Source organism: Erythrolamprus reginae, chromosome 1 (genome assembly GCF_031021105.1).
Source record: "Erythrolamprus reginae isolate rEryReg1 chromosome 1, rEryReg1.hap1, whole genome shotgun sequence".
NCBI classification, from domain to species: Eukaryota; Metazoa; Chordata; class Lepidosauria; order Squamata; family Dipsadidae; genus Erythrolamprus; species Erythrolamprus reginae.
Window position 1 is genome coordinate 144,187,795 of NC_091950.1, and position 15,434 is coordinate 144,203,228.

The 15,434-nt window shown below is 40.6% G+C and overlaps 2 protein-coding genes across 2 annotated transcripts; one reads left to right on the plus strand and one right to left on the minus strand.

Annotated features, from left to right (window-relative positions):
• The first annotated feature begins 3,134 nt into the window (after positions 1 to 3,134).
• LOC139166845 (olfactory receptor 8H1-like) lies at positions 3,135 to 5,763 on the plus strand. The gene is made up of 2 exons (XM_070751039.1): positions 3,135 to 3,208; positions 4,776 to 5,763. Exons 1-2 carry the CDS (start codon positions 3,135 to 3,137, stop codon positions 5,761 to 5,763), a joined length of 1,062 nt encoding a protein of 353 aa, XP_070607140.1.
• A 5,780-nt stretch (positions 5,764 to 11,543) lies between these two features.
• Positions 11,544 to 12,506, minus strand: LOC139166906 (olfactory receptor 5AR1-like). The gene has a single exon (XM_070751174.1). The coding sequence runs from the start codon at positions 12,498 to 12,500 to the stop codon at positions 11,544 to 11,546; it is 957 nt and encodes a 318-aa protein (XP_070607275.1). The 5' UTR covers positions 12,501 to 12,506.
• Positions 12,507 to 15,434: the final 2,928 nt, after the last annotated feature.

Below are 15,434 nucleotides of genomic sequence, written 5' to 3' on the forward strand. Positions count from 1 at the left end.
GGCAGATGGAGTTGTCCTTGGGAGGCAAAACCCACAGCCACTCCGTCTTATCCGGGTTGAGTTTGAGTCTGTTGACACCCATCCAGGCCCCAACAGCCTCCAGGCACCGGCACATCACTTCCACCGCTTCGTTGACTGGGCATGGGGTGGAGATGTAAAGCTGGGTATCATCGGCATATTGATGATACCTCACCCCATGTCCTTGGATGATCTCACCCAGCGGTTTCATGTAGATGTTAAATAGCAGGGGGGAGAGGACCGACCCCTGAGGCACCCCACAAGGGACAGACCTAGGAGTCGACCTCTGTCCCCCCACTAACACCGACTGCAACCGGCCAGAGAGGTAGGAGGAGAACCACTGAAGAACAGTGCCTCCCACTCCCAACCCCTCCAGCCGGCGCAGAAGGATACCATGGTCGATGGTATCGAAAGCCGCTGAGAGGTCAAGGAGCACCAGGACAGAGGATAAACCCCTGTCCCTGGCCCGCCAGAGATCATCCATCAACGCGACCAAAGCGGTTTCCGTGCTGTAACCGGGCCTGAAACCCGACTGCTGGGGACCTAGATAATCGGCTTCTTCCAAGGACCGCTGGAGCTGGAGTGCCACCACCTTCTCAACAACCTTCCCCATAAAGGGAAGGTTGGAGACTGGACGGTAGTTATTAAGCACAGCTGGGTCCAGGGAGGGCTTCTTGAGGAGGGGGCGCACAAGCGCTTCTTTATAGAGTGATGGAAAAACTCCCCTCCCCAAGGAAGCGTTGGTAATCTCCTGGGCCCAGCTCCGTGTCACCTCCCTGCTGGCCGAGACCAACCAGGAGGGACACGGATCCAGTAAACAGGTGGCGGAACTCACAGCTCCAATGGCCTTGTCCACTTCATCAGGTGTCACCAGATCAAACTCTTCCCAGACAGGTGGACAAGTACGTGCCCCAGTCACCTCGACTGACTCGTTGTCAGTCGACTCTGCTATACAATTGGAGTCGAGGTCGGCCCGAATCCGAGCGACTTTATCAGCGAAAAACGAGTTAAAGTCCTCGGCACTACTCTGCAAGGGCTCCCCAACTCCCCCCTGATTAAGAAGGGAGCGGGTCACCCTAAACAGAGCGGCCGGGCGGGATTCCGCTGATGCAATCAAGGCGGCATGGTACGCGCATCTTGCCGCCTTGAGCGCCACTTTGTAAGTCTTAATAAAAGCTCTTACAAGTGTTCAATCAGATTCAGACCTACTCTTCCTCCATCGCTTCTCTAGACGTCTCTTCTGGCGTTTCAACTCCCGGAGCTCCTCGTTGAACCATGGAGCTCTACGGGGTCTAGCGCCACGGAGAGGTTGCAAAGGCGCAATCCGGTCAAGGGCCTCTGATGCAGCCTCGTTCCAGGCTTTCGCAAGAGACTCTGCCGAACTGTGGACAAGTGCCTCTGGTATAACCCCAAGCGCCGTCTGAAAGCCCTCTGGGTCCATCAGGCGTCTGGGGCGGAACATCTTAATTGGTTCCGCCTCCCTGCGGGGAAGGATTGGAGCCAGGAAGTCAAGCCGTAGTAGAAAATGGTCTGACCATGACAAAGGCACTGCTTCTAAGCCCCTTAGTCTCAGACCATTACTCAGTTGCTCGGAAAGGAATACCATGTCGGGTGCGTGCCCCCCCTCATGTTCATATGTAGTAAGATATATTATAGTTGTGGACATGGGTGAAACCCTTGAATCTCAGCCACTCCACTCATCTGCTGACCACAGTTCAATTTTTACGACCTACTCCCAATTATCACCTGCCTGGAGTACATATGGGGCCTGGATGGGTGTCAACAGACTCAAACTCAACCCGGATAAGACGGAGTGGCTGTGGGTTTTGCCTCCCAAGGACAATCCCATCTGTCCGTCCATTACCCTGGGGGGGGGGGAATCATTGACCCCCCTCAGAGAGGGTCCGCAACTTGGGCGTCCTCCTCGATCCACAGCTCACATTAGAGAAACATCTTTCAGCTGTGGCGAGGGGGGCGTTTGCCCAGGTTCGCCTGGTGCACCAGTTGCGGCCCTATCTGGACCGGAACTCATTGCTCACAGTCACTCATGCCCTCATCACCTCGAGGTTCGACTACTGTAATGCTCTCTACATGGGGCTACCTTTGAAAAGTGTTCGGAAACTTCAGATCGTGCAGAATGCAGCTGCGAGAGCGGTCATGGGCTTACCTAGGTATGCCTATGTCACACCATCAGTCCGCAGTCTGCATTGGCTGCCGATCAATTTCCGGTCACAATTCAAAGTGTTGGTTATGACCTTTAAAGCCCTTCATGGCACTGGACCAGGATATCTCAGAGACCGCCTTCTGCCGCACGAATCCCAGCAACCGATTAGGTCCCACAGAGTTGGCCTTCTCCGGGTCCCGTCAACTAAACAATGTCGGTTGGCGGGCCCCAGGGGAAGAGCCTTCTCTGTGGTGGCCCCGACTCTCTGGAACCAACTCCCCCCAGAGATTAGAACTGCCCCTACTCTCCCTGCCTTCCGTAAACTCCTTAAAACCCACCTTTGTCGTCAGGCATGGGGGAACTGAAACACCTTCCCCCGGGCATGTACAATTTATGCATGGTATGTTTGTGTGTGTGTTTGTTAGAAAAATGGGGTTCTTTTTAAATATTTTAAAGTATTTGGATTTGTTATAAATTGTTGTGTCTTGCTATGAGCTGCCCCGAGTCTGTGGAGAGGGGCGGCATACAAATCGAATAAATAAATAAATAAATAAATAAATAAATAAATAAATAAATAAATAAATAAATAAATAAGTAAGTAAGTAAGTAAGTAAGTAAATAAACAAACAAACAAACAAACAAATAAATAAATAAATAAATAAATAAATAAATAAATAAATAAATATGGGCAATTCCACAATCTCTCCTTTCTCCACAGAGATTTTACCACCCAAGATCTATCCTGTAGCTTATGGCTGGAAATCTCAGGTGTAATTCTTTCCCAATCCCTTCAGGCATGCCTAGGTCCCCATATCCTCACCAGAAAGCCACAAGCACATAGTCCTCATGAGCTGCTGATGGTGGATGCGCTGAAAAAGCAGAAAATGGTTTTTGACTTATTTTTATTTTCCTCCAGCATAGGAAAGCATGTTGTATTAAATGACCTCAGGCAATGGCTAGTCAGCTCAGTGCTGTCCACATGAGAAGTGTGGCAATTCGATGTTCCTATTGTCTGTCCCACATGAGGTCAGTGGGAGTTGATTTCAAACTCCTGGAGGCACCACATTGCATGTTCTTGCTCCATATTGACAGATGAGACTTCAAATCGAATTTCTTCCTGGACTTGCATAAACCACCATGGGTCCATCCGGATGCCTCTTACATGCAAATTGCTTTACTACTGGATAGCAAACTTTTCTTGTTATGATTCTGTAACCATATTTATGTAAGATACAAGTAGCACTTATTTCTTTGGAAAACATGTGTCTTGTCTTACATCTCAGGGAAATTTATTTATTTATTTGTTTGTTTGTTTGTTTGTTTGTTTATTCGTTTATTCATTTATTCGTTCATTCGTCCATTCGTCCATTCGTCCATTCGTCCATTCATTCATTCATTCATTCATTTATTTATTTATTTATTTATTTGATTTTTATGCCGCCCTTCTCCTTAGACTCAGGGCGGCTTACAACATGTTAGCAATAGCACTTTTTAACAGAGCCAGCATATTGCCCCCACAATCTGGGTCCTCATTTTACCCACCTCGGAAGGATGGAAGGCTGAGTCAACCTTGAGCCGGTGATGAGATTTGAACTGCTGACCTACATATCTACAGTCAGCTTTAGTGATCTGCAGTACTGCACTCTACCTGCAGTGCCACCTCGGCTCATTATTTATCACCTAAGTGACTCTGGGGAGCTTATAACAGGGAAACCTTGGAATTAGAATACATAGGCCGATTGGACTGAGAGCAGCATCAAAGCAAGGGCAACAGAATAACAGTGGTAGGATTAAAAAAAAAATTATCGGTTCTGTGGGCTTGGCTTGGTGGATATGTTGTAGCTTGATAGGCATGGAGAGGAAGGATACTGTAAAATCTCCATTCTCACCCTTCTCCAGGGGAAGGTTACTGGTTAAGTACAATCAGGTCCCACAGAGTTGGCCTTCTCCAGGTTCCATTGACTAAACAATGCCGTTTGGTGGGACCCAGGGGAAGAGCCTTCTCTGTGGTGGCCCCGACCCTCTGGAATCAACTCCCCCTGGAGATTCGAATTGCCCCTACTCTTCCCACTTCCGCAAGATGTTGAAGACCTATCTATGTTGCCAGGCATGGGGGGAATAACTATCTCTTCCCCCACCACCACCTTTTTTCCTGACTGTAATACATGAGAATGATGTGATTGTGCAGTAACGATTATTTTTAATATTTATGGGTTTAAAATTTCATTTTTTATCTAATATTGTATTTGTACTCTGTGTATTGTATTGTTGTTGTTGTGAGCCGCCCCAAGTCTTTGGAGAGGGGCGGCATACAAATCTAATAAATCTTAAATCTTAAAATCCCCATTTGCTCCCGGTCAGCTGGGACTCTGGAGGGAGAGACTAGATGGGGGCGGGACCAGTCAGAGGTGGTATTCACCGGTTCTCCAACTATTCAAAATTCCTGCTATGAGTTCTCCAGAACTGGTCAGAACCTGCTGAAACCCACCTCTGCAATAGACGTAATCCATGTAAAGAGAACTTACTTTTAAGCACGTCTCACTTGTCATCTAGTGTGAAAACCGAAATAATTTCATTTTAAATCAATTGACAGATTGCAGGTTCTGGAAAGAGATGAAGGTGGAAACTGCACTCTGATGGAAGAATTCGTTCTCTTGGGTTTCTCAGAATCTCCAGAGCAGAACCCGGCATTGTTTGCGATCTTCCTCACCATCTACATCATCACCCTGACAGGGAATCTGGGAATGATTATATTAATCAGGGTCAGTGCTCAGCTTCATACCCCCATGTACTTTTTCCTATGCAATTTGTCTGTGGCTGACATCTGTTATTCATCAGTGATCACCCCTCGTCTGCTGACGAGTTTTCTAACCAGTTACAAATCAATGTCCTTTGGTGCATGTTTTGCTCAGCTCTATTTTTTTGTTGCCTTGGTGTGCACTGAGTGTTTCCTGCTGGCCACGATGGCCTATGATCGTTATGTAGCCATCCGCAATCCCTTGCTCTATTCTACAACTATGTCCCAAAACATCTGTGTCACGTTGGTTGCTGGTTCGGGTTTCCTTGGCTTGACAAATGCCATGCTAACAGTCTGCTTTTTAAGCCGCTTACGTTTCTGTGATTCTAACATCATCAGGCATTTCTTCTGCGACACCCCTCCTCTAATAGCACTCGCCTCAGATCACTATGCCACTGAAATGATCATATCACTTCTGGCTGGGTATACCACCCTTGCATCCTTGGTCATCATTCTCCTATCTTATGTCTTAATTCTCTCTACCATCCTAAAGATCCGTTCTGCTCAAGGCAGGCGTAAGGCCTTTTCGACTTGCACCTCTCACCTGACAGCCGTCTTAGTCTTCTATAGCACTCTGATATTTACCTACCTTCGCCCAAATAGCAGCTACTCATTGGGCCAAGATCAGGTGGCCTCTGTCTTCTACACCATGGTGGTGCCTATGCTGAACCCTATGATCTACTCTCTCAGGAACAAGGAGGTGAAAGAGGCTTTCAAGAAATCAGTTGGGATGAAATGGGGTTGGGGATCAATACAGAACTACTTCAATGATAATAACAAATAACAAAAATCGAGTGATTGCAATACAGAAAATGAAATGACAAGATAATTTATAACGTTAAATTTATTTGTTTGTTTGTTTGTTTGTTTGTTTGTTTGTTTGTCTGTCTGTTTGTCTGTTTGTTTGTTTATTTATTCATTCATTCATTCATTCATTCATTCATTCATTCATTTATTGGATTTGTATGCCGCCCCTCTCCGTAGACTCGGGGGCGGCAAACATTGTTTTCCTTATGTTGTTATCTGGTGAGCATTGTCTCCAATTCTCACACAGGTATCTCATTTTAAAAATAATAACCATTAACCTGGCACTGCAAAACCATTCAACTATTTTTAGTGTTGTAAAACTTTTCCTGTTAACTATAATTAAATGGTTGAGTAAATCATAAACCATGGAAGCCCTCAGTTCCCAAAGTACTGCAAAGTTTGACAGCAGCAGCAGGTTTATTTTTTACAGTAGAATTTTCAGGAGGATAGTACAGTATTCTCCTCTGTGTGTGTTTAATTTGGGAATTATATGAGAGTATACCTAGGTATGTACACGCATATGCCTTGCTTAACTGCCTCCAAATTAAAAATGGACCAGAGGTTCTTACCCTAATCTTTGCTGTAATGGCACAATGTTATCACATAATGTTGTGACCAAGTTAAAATAGCACATCCTACAGAACCCAATCAAATCAAAATTGTATACCCATGCTTCATACTCCATGGTAGATTGTTTCATGAGAGTACGGCCTAGGACTCTCTAAAATAAGTAATCCTATTAAATAAACAAGTGTATTTTTATTTCTTTAAGTTCTAAATTATCCTACAGATCTCAAACAATGTTCTGCCATGTTTTAAAAATGTCCTTTATTTGATTTAACCAAAAAAAAAGATATATCATTCATATTGATATTGATATAGTGTATATGTATATATTTACATAGATTAGATTTAAAGAATTTTTGTTCAATCAATCAGAATAGAGCTGCAAGGGACCTTGAAGGTCTTCTAGTCTGACCACCCACACACACACCATTTCAGTTAGTAGATGTCCAATCTTTTCTTGAAAGCCCTCAGTGAATAAGCACCTGCAACTTATGAAGGCAATCTGTTCCATTCATTAATTGTCCTCACTGTTAGGAAGTTTCTCCTTAATTCCAGATTTCTTGTATTTCGTTATAATGGGTCATATCTAATCTTATTCATAAATTGTAAGTATTGTCAAGTGTTAAGTTCACTGAGAAATTGAGACTATAAATCGCTCTTGGCAATGCTGAAGAACATGACTCTTGGCAATAAAAATAGCATAAAAAATCCATTGTGCAGCTGTCATTTATTGTGTATAAATATGTGATTCAGGAGAATATGGACATAGTAATATTAAAACCTATTTTAAAGTCAGTATATGAAAGAACATCTTTCCATAATATAAGGACATCACAAAAATATGTGTCTGAATGAAGCATTATTTTTATTTCATTTTCTACAAAATAATGATGTATTCTTTCCTTTTCAAACACAATGTGGCACAGTAAATCAAAAATAATACATTTTGCAATAAGATGCAATCTAGGGTGTAAAAAAATCATTTTCATACAGAAGATAATACAACTTCCCATTGTTTAGACAAAATGGACCTCTCCAGTTCCTTTTTCCATTCTGTGTTTTGAATTTTTATATTGAATTGGTTTATAAATATGTGACCTTTAACAGAGGAAATTTGTAAAATTTTGGGGGAGAGAGAGATTTCATTACAATTAATTTTCCATATCAAATAACAGTACTGTATTTCTGTTTGGAAAAAACTTTGGAAATACAATAGAATAGGATAAATGGCAACAAATATGGAAAAGAAATTACAAACTAACCATGGCTACAGCATATAAAGAAAATGTTTAAAGACAAATTTTGGAAATGTCAGTAAATACTAGGTTCTTATCATCATATGTGGTGGACATGCAAAGAAGCAAGACACTTTTGGATTAAGATACAAACCTAATTAGGAAAAATGGTGGGGAAAAGCCAAACATAAAAACAGAAATTTTTCTTTTAAGAATTTTACCAGAAAAATAAAAAAGAAGATATATATTTAATAATACATATATTAACAGCAGCTAGGGTTGTATTTGCACAAAATTGAAAAGCAGGAATCATTCCTGGAAATGCGCAGATAAAAAACAAAATTTTGGACTGCACTGAAATGAACAGATTAACATTAAGATTAAAAGATAAAGACGATTTGTTGTATTACAAGACTTGGGAGAAGTTTTATAGATGTGAAGACAGATTCTGGTGGACTGAGCAGATGAAGCCTACTAGAATAGGTCAACGGTCAATGGTCATGAAAGTGGTCTCTGTAAGCGATGTAGTACACTAAGAACACGGCAAGACACTTAAGATGCCCTGGTCAACCACTAGGAGAAGGGGAACTCTGAGTGCAAACCTCCACTGCCTTGTAGCTACATCCATCATTGGAAAAGGCTTGAGGCAAAATCTAGATCCGGAATCCCAGAAGCAGTTCATGACTGTGTACAGCCACGTTCTGATATAGCTGGACATAGCTGTGACATAGCTGTGACATAGCTGGAACCAATCGTATTGGCCTTTGCCTTTCCATTGGTTTATTTCAGAGAGATGGAGAGGGGAGAATCTGCTGCTTGGGTAACAGTCTATCCTCCATACTAACCTACCCATGCTTTGTGCTCTGGGGAATCCAGAGCATGATATCATGTTCTTTCGAGTATGAAGGATGCCAATGATGATGATTATATGCACACAAAAGTTTAAACTCATTATTGAAATAGCTGCAAAGCCCTTTCTTTCTTTCTTTCTTTCTTTCTTTCCTTCCTTCCTTCCTTCCTTCCTTCTTTCTTTCTTCTCCCTTTCCTTATTGGCCTTCTGCTTTCTAGTTCTTAAGCTTCCAGGTCTGTAAGGAAAATGGTAGCATGATGGCTTGTTGTTCCTTTCCAGTAGCCCAAATGAAATGAGTTGGCAATAAATGTTCTTCCATTTTTTTAAGCACAGAAGAGGATTGTGGGATTCTTGATAATTAACTAACTGAGTAATGAAATGTCTACAAGGAAAAAAACCAGAGGACACCAAGGACTCTACAATTCAAGCCTGAGCTACAAATATTCTCTTTGATTGGTACAGAATAGGATTTCCTCTCTTCTAATCTCTTTAGGAGATGAGGTCATTTTTGCCCCTGTAGCGACCCAATGTTTTGACTGCAAAATTTTGGGAGTTGAAATCTATGCATCTTAAAACGAACAAGGCTGACACACATTCATAATCGAAATCATAACGATACTCCAAGAAAGAATGACAAGAAAGAATTTCACAAAGAAATATAATTTATTTTGGGAAATAGTAAATAGAATCAATCTTATGTATGAAAGTGACATATTTGTCAAAAGAGTAAGATGCTCTGAAAAAAATGAACTGTAAAATGGACTTTTGATATTTTGGCAATATTATAGAGATTGAAAATGGAGAATATTTTAATATTTTTGGTATATTGACCACCAAACGAGAAATGTTAATTGCTGCATGAATATAAGCAATCATAAACACTGGCCTCCCTCTCCCCCCCCTCCCCACAAACTTTTGAACCCCGTTTCAGACTTGGTCCTTAATTCTCTCTCTTGTTTGCTTTGATAGATGGGTAAACAATCATTTTTACCATGATTTTAAGCATGTGTAATTAACCATTCGTGTATATTTTATTATGCGGGTTTCTTTAAATAATAATTTTATAATAAAATTGCTTGAGGTGTTTTGTACTAGACTTGGGTTTTGGTAAAAGAAGGAAGAAAAGCAATTTTGGCATCACAGAATTATTTATAACATAATTCCTAGCCACTTAAAATTTAATATGTCATAGAAAGGATTTTTTTAAAAAAAAGAATGTATCTTTAACAGCTAATTCTAAAGCAGCTGCATTTTACAATGGTAACTTGTCATTTTTCCTATGAAACATACATCTTTGCATATATTTTCTGCTGCATTGGATGAACATTACCATAGTGTTCTTTGTAACAAAAGATGTAGGTTTGAATCAACTATGTGCCATTAATGAATGAAAATAGGTTTATAATTGATCTAAAGAAGTTGATAATTTCTCTGAAATGCTTGCCTACAAGAATAGGTAGCTGCTAAAGAGACATTTCCATTGAAATCACATTTAAACATGTTCTTATGCAAATTCCACCATCCTGACCTCTGAAAAATCAACTTTGGGGAAACATTCTAGACTGTACTGAGAACAAGAAAAAAAAATTCACTGTTCCTTAAATAGGTTCCCACTCAGAGTAATCCAGAGTAATAGATGATATTCTATTCAATATGTTCTGTTACCCCATTACTAAAACCATGAAAGTGAGATATAGTTCTCCAATAGTAAGTGAATATGATTGCTAGCCAATTATTTTTTTAATTCTAGCATAAAAATGTGTTTGTTTGTTTGTTCATTTGTTTATTAAATGTGTATAGCTGCCCATCTTACCAAAAATGAACCTGGGCAGTAGACAAAGTTAATATGTATTATAATCTTATTTGCCAATGAAGTTTCCATTCAAGAAACTAAATTCAGTCCACTAAACAGAATATGTAAAACAACTACCTCCCCCCCCCCCCCTCTGCATAAGGACAGGTTTTGGCAATAGGTGCTATGGAGAGGGGCGGCATACAAATCTAATAAATAAATAAATAAATAAATAAAAACAAAATCATAACTTTTGCCACTCTCTAATATATAAGTTGTTAAAACAGTCTAGTTTATTCAGTCATATGGTTTTGGTCCAATTGCAAATTCAAGCAAATTCATTTAATACCATTTCATTTCAATTTACAATTAATTAATTGTAAATGTGATTTCAATGGAACTGACTCTTTAGCAGCTGCCTATTACGAGTAATAGGGTATAGACAGAAAATGGAGGGTTTCTTCTTTGCTTTTCATTCTGCCTGCTAACTTCAGAGCCACAACATTCTGTCCTTCTTTTGAGAAATCCAAGCATTCATTTCTTGACTGTATGGGTGCCGACTGAACAAAAGGTGTCATTTTATTTGGGGATCTACCTGGAGATAGAGCAATCAACTGGATGAGCATGTTGTGGAAGATTGGTTATATACTGATAGGCAGGGGTGGGTTCAACTTACCTCACTGCCGGTTTGCTTTCACCCACCCACCCACCCATGTGGCTATGCATGCACAGTGGCAAAAAATCCAACACCCCCCCCCAAAAAAATGCAAAACACAAGATGGTGACTGCATGCACAATGCCGGATAGTTGACTTCTGCACATGTTCAGAAGGAAAAAAAATAGAAAACATTCAAAAAGATTAAAAAAAATACCCCCACCCCAAAAAACCAAAAACAAGATGGCAGTCACATGCACATGTGCAGAAGGGGGGAAGAAACACCCCCCCCCAAAAAATCCAAAAAAAATCCCCCAAAAAGATGGTGGCTCCCATGGACCCCCACTGACCAAACTGGTCCATGACATCATCATGACATCACCAGTGGGTCGCTAACAGTTCAGACAAACCAGCCCCAGCTAGGAGGAACCCACTTCTGCTGACAGGATGTAGAGCTAGAAAAAGCTAGATATTTTTCCTGATGCTGAACTTCCTCAAATATTTTTGGTTTTGTTGTGGTTAAAAAAAAAAGGCAGCTCAGGTTAGTTTCCTGCTTTGAGGAATACCTTCCAAATAGACAAATTTACTTCCCTCCAATTTTAAACAGAGTGGCACCTTAGATCATATGCTTAGATGAAATGCTTCCATTTGTCAGCCCTCATAAACATCTCATGCCCTTTAAGAAAGCCATCTCCAGTGCCTGCCTCTTTCTCAAGGCATTTTTGACTTCCTTGTTCCTCAGACTATAAATCAAAGGATTCAACATTGGAATCACTATGGTGTAGAAGACGGAGGCCCATTTATCCTGATCCAGAACATAGCTGGAACTTGGGCGCAGATACATAAAGACAGTTGTTCCATAGAAAATGGTTACAGCTACCAGGTGGGAGGCACATGTTGAAAAAGCCTTTTGTTTCCCCTCAGATGAATTAATCCGCAGGATAGCTGTCAAGATGAATGCATATGACACCATAATTTCTGTTGAGGTAAATATGCCCAGGATTGTTGCAAAAATGAAGAGCACCATTTCGTTGACGCTTGTGTCAGTACAAGAAAGAGACAGTACAGGGGGAACATCACAGAAAAAATGGTTGATGACATTGGAACCACAAAAAGAGAGCTGAAAGGTAGATGCGGTTTGTGTCACTGCATTCACCAAGCCAATGAGATAAGACCCAACCACCATCATAGTACACACTTTGGGAGACATAGTAACCACGTAGAGGAGAGGATTACAGATAGCCACGTACCGATCATACGCCATTGCTGCCAGTAGGATACACTCAGTGCTTGCACAAAAAATGAATACATACATCTGTGCAGCACAATTAGCATATGAAATGCTTTTCTTGTCTACCAGTATGTTAGCTAGCATTTTAGGGGTAACGGCTGAAGAATACCCAAAATCTAAGAAAGACAGATGACTGAGAAAGAAATACATAGGGCTCTGGAGCTGAGAGCTTACCCTGATTAATATGATCATCCCCAGATTGCCAGTCAGGGTAATTAAATAGATAATTAGTATCACAATAAAAGAGAGCAGCTCCATTTTTGGACTAGCCACTAAACCTACAAAAACAAATTCAGTCATCTCTGTGTGGTTTTCTTCAATCATTTCTCTTCGGTAATTAAAAACTGTTGAAAGACCAGTGTCTGTTTCTTCAATAGCCTCAGATCCGTAATATATATTTTAAAAGGATATTTTATAAGGATCCGTATCTTGCTCAAGGCTCTGCAGAGTGCAGAGGCTTCTTAGCTGTTACTGATAGCACAAAACATCAGAATCTGTAATGAGTCAGAGCAAAGACCTTTAGATTCAATCATGAGGAAAATATTCCTCAACAATCTTTTTTCTGACATATCCTCATGGTATTGTTTTTATCTTATCGTCAACCCATATTATAGGCAGCATTAACCCAGCCTTAGTTTTTCTGCTCTTAAAATAATATTTCACTCTGAAGCAGGAAGCATAATTCTACTGTGGATACAGTCTAAGACACTTCGTTGATAATTCAATGGGTTGTGAAGCCAATTAACTCCTAGAAGATGGATCCACCTGTGAGGTTCCTAAGCACCTATTGATCATTCTAGGTTTATACACTCATACCATTCTCCTGCCAGCCCCTGGATACTATTCTCTGAAGACTTTTTGATTGGGGAAGAAAGGGTGTGTGGTTCTTTCAAACTGCACTCTCCCCAAACCAACCAGAAGTCTTGGCTTTGAAAGCAGGACCATAACTGGGGGGAAGCCTGAGAAGTGGAACCAGCTTTGTTTCTGCTGTGTCATCCACACAGCAGATGACCTGCTGTGAGGTTTATTTTGAGCCCACATGTAATGCTCTGTAGCACATACCCTTAACTTCAAAATAAACCTGATAATAGTTAACTGGCAGTGACAATGGAAGGCAACTTACTGCTCAGCTGTTAGCCAAACACATTTTTAATGCACCGACCCAAAACACTGCAAGCCAAAGTGATTTTTGACAGATGGTTAAGTCTGCCATTCAAGCTATCTATCAAACCTTAATTCCTTCCCAGAACAGCCTCAGCCCTTGTAAAGGTTATGAATCATGATGGGAAGGATGGGAAACAAAGCCAGGGAAATCCACCAGTCCATTCCCTTAACTAATGTTGCATAAAATGAAGATACCATTATTTAGTGGCAACCCAGAACAGTGTTTACAGAGGCAGGATTGGGAGCAGTGCTGAAGGTTCAATGTCTAGCAGATGGCATTTTAACTGGGCACCATGGGAAGGCTCTAAGTAATATTTAAGGACAGAATAAACTTGACATGGGAAGTCATTTAGCAGCATCTCAGTCTTAACTCATTTATAGTGGTACATATCTATACAATTTTTCTAAATTTCCATTTTCACATTAATGTAGCAATGAAGGTCAAAAAACTCTGGCTGAATGAGTGTTAAAAGACTATTTAGACTATCATTCTGTTTTTACAGAAGTAAAAAATGTGACTTCAGTAACCGAGTTGTCGAAGCATGGAACTCATTACCGGACTCCATAGTGTCATCCCCAAACCCCCAACACTGTACCCTTAGATTATCTACGGTTGACCTATCCAGATTCCTAAGAGGTCAGTAAGGGGTGAGTACAAGTTCACTAGAGTGCCTTCTGTCCCCTGTCCTATTGCTCTCCTATATCTCCTATACCTTTCTTCTATTCCTATATCTCTCCTTCTATTCTTTCATTGATATGTTCTATTACTATGCCTTCTTTTCTATCATTTCTTAGATATATTTTACTATGAGTATCTCCTCTGTAACCTTCATCATGTATTTTACTGTGTGTGTGTGTATATATATATATATACCCACTAAAACCCTCATTGTGTATTGGACAAAATAAATAAATAAATGAATGAATGAATGAATGAATGAATGAATACCAGTGAGATACTCACAGCATTTGATAATCAGAAGCATACTATTGGTACTGAATTTTATAGCAACTGGTGTCCAGCTCTTTTTTACCAGCCCTGTGCATGCATTATTTTCTATAGAATTTTGGGCAAGTTCTTACAGATTGAGGAATTCTTCCACTTCATGAATATGCAATCCATTTTGCTTCTGCTTGTGGTGTGGCTTCCTAGACACACAATGATGAAACAGACCTATGTATAGCACACCTTTCAAAGTGGATCCATTTAGAAAGGCAATTTCCATGATCCATGCCCAAATGAATCTGGGCAGATTGAGGTTAGACCATTAAAAGATATGCAAGTGTCTTAAAAATAATGAGGTCAACATGAATTGACCAAGAGCAAGTCTATTCTAATATATCAATTTTGAACCAGTAACTTTCTTGGCAAATTGTGTAGTAGATATATCATAATTTCAACAAACTAATTGGCATTCTGATCCACAAGCTAGGAATTATAAAGATTAAAAGCATTTTCAGATACCTGAATATATGATTGCACTGTTTGCTGAAATCATCTGGAGACAGCTCTTCTTGTCCTAATGAAATAATGGTAGAAAAAAAATCTGATATGTAGCAAAGATCTTGCATAGTTAGATTAATTAAGTGGGTCATTGAGATATCCTTCATATAGAAGATCCTTATGATCCAAACAACTGATTCCCTGGGGCTAACCCTCAACTGTTTTGTAAAGTTTATTATCAAGGGTAATATGCTATTTCTACTTTTGCTAAATGTGAAATGAATGAGACTCAGACAAGGAGTACAAGATGGTTCCGTTTATTCAGCTCTCTCGAAGTGACTTCAGCAAGGAACGCATCTGAGCTGTCAGTGTCAGAACAGCCCTTTTTATACGTTTAAGGCTCGCGCCTAAAAGAAACGGCCGTGCGTCTTAGCCAATCAGACGCGGCCAAGGTTTATTCATAGTTTAAACAGTATTTACAAGGTCTTTTCTTTTACAGAATTTTACATTGGTTATATACAGACTTAACACCCCTCCCTTATTAGTTGAGTCAAACTGTCAATCAGTGAGCCAAGTGACGTAGTCCTCCAATCGGTTGGGCCGGCGTGACGTGCGCTCAGACCTGCGCAGATCATTACCGGCTGGTATGT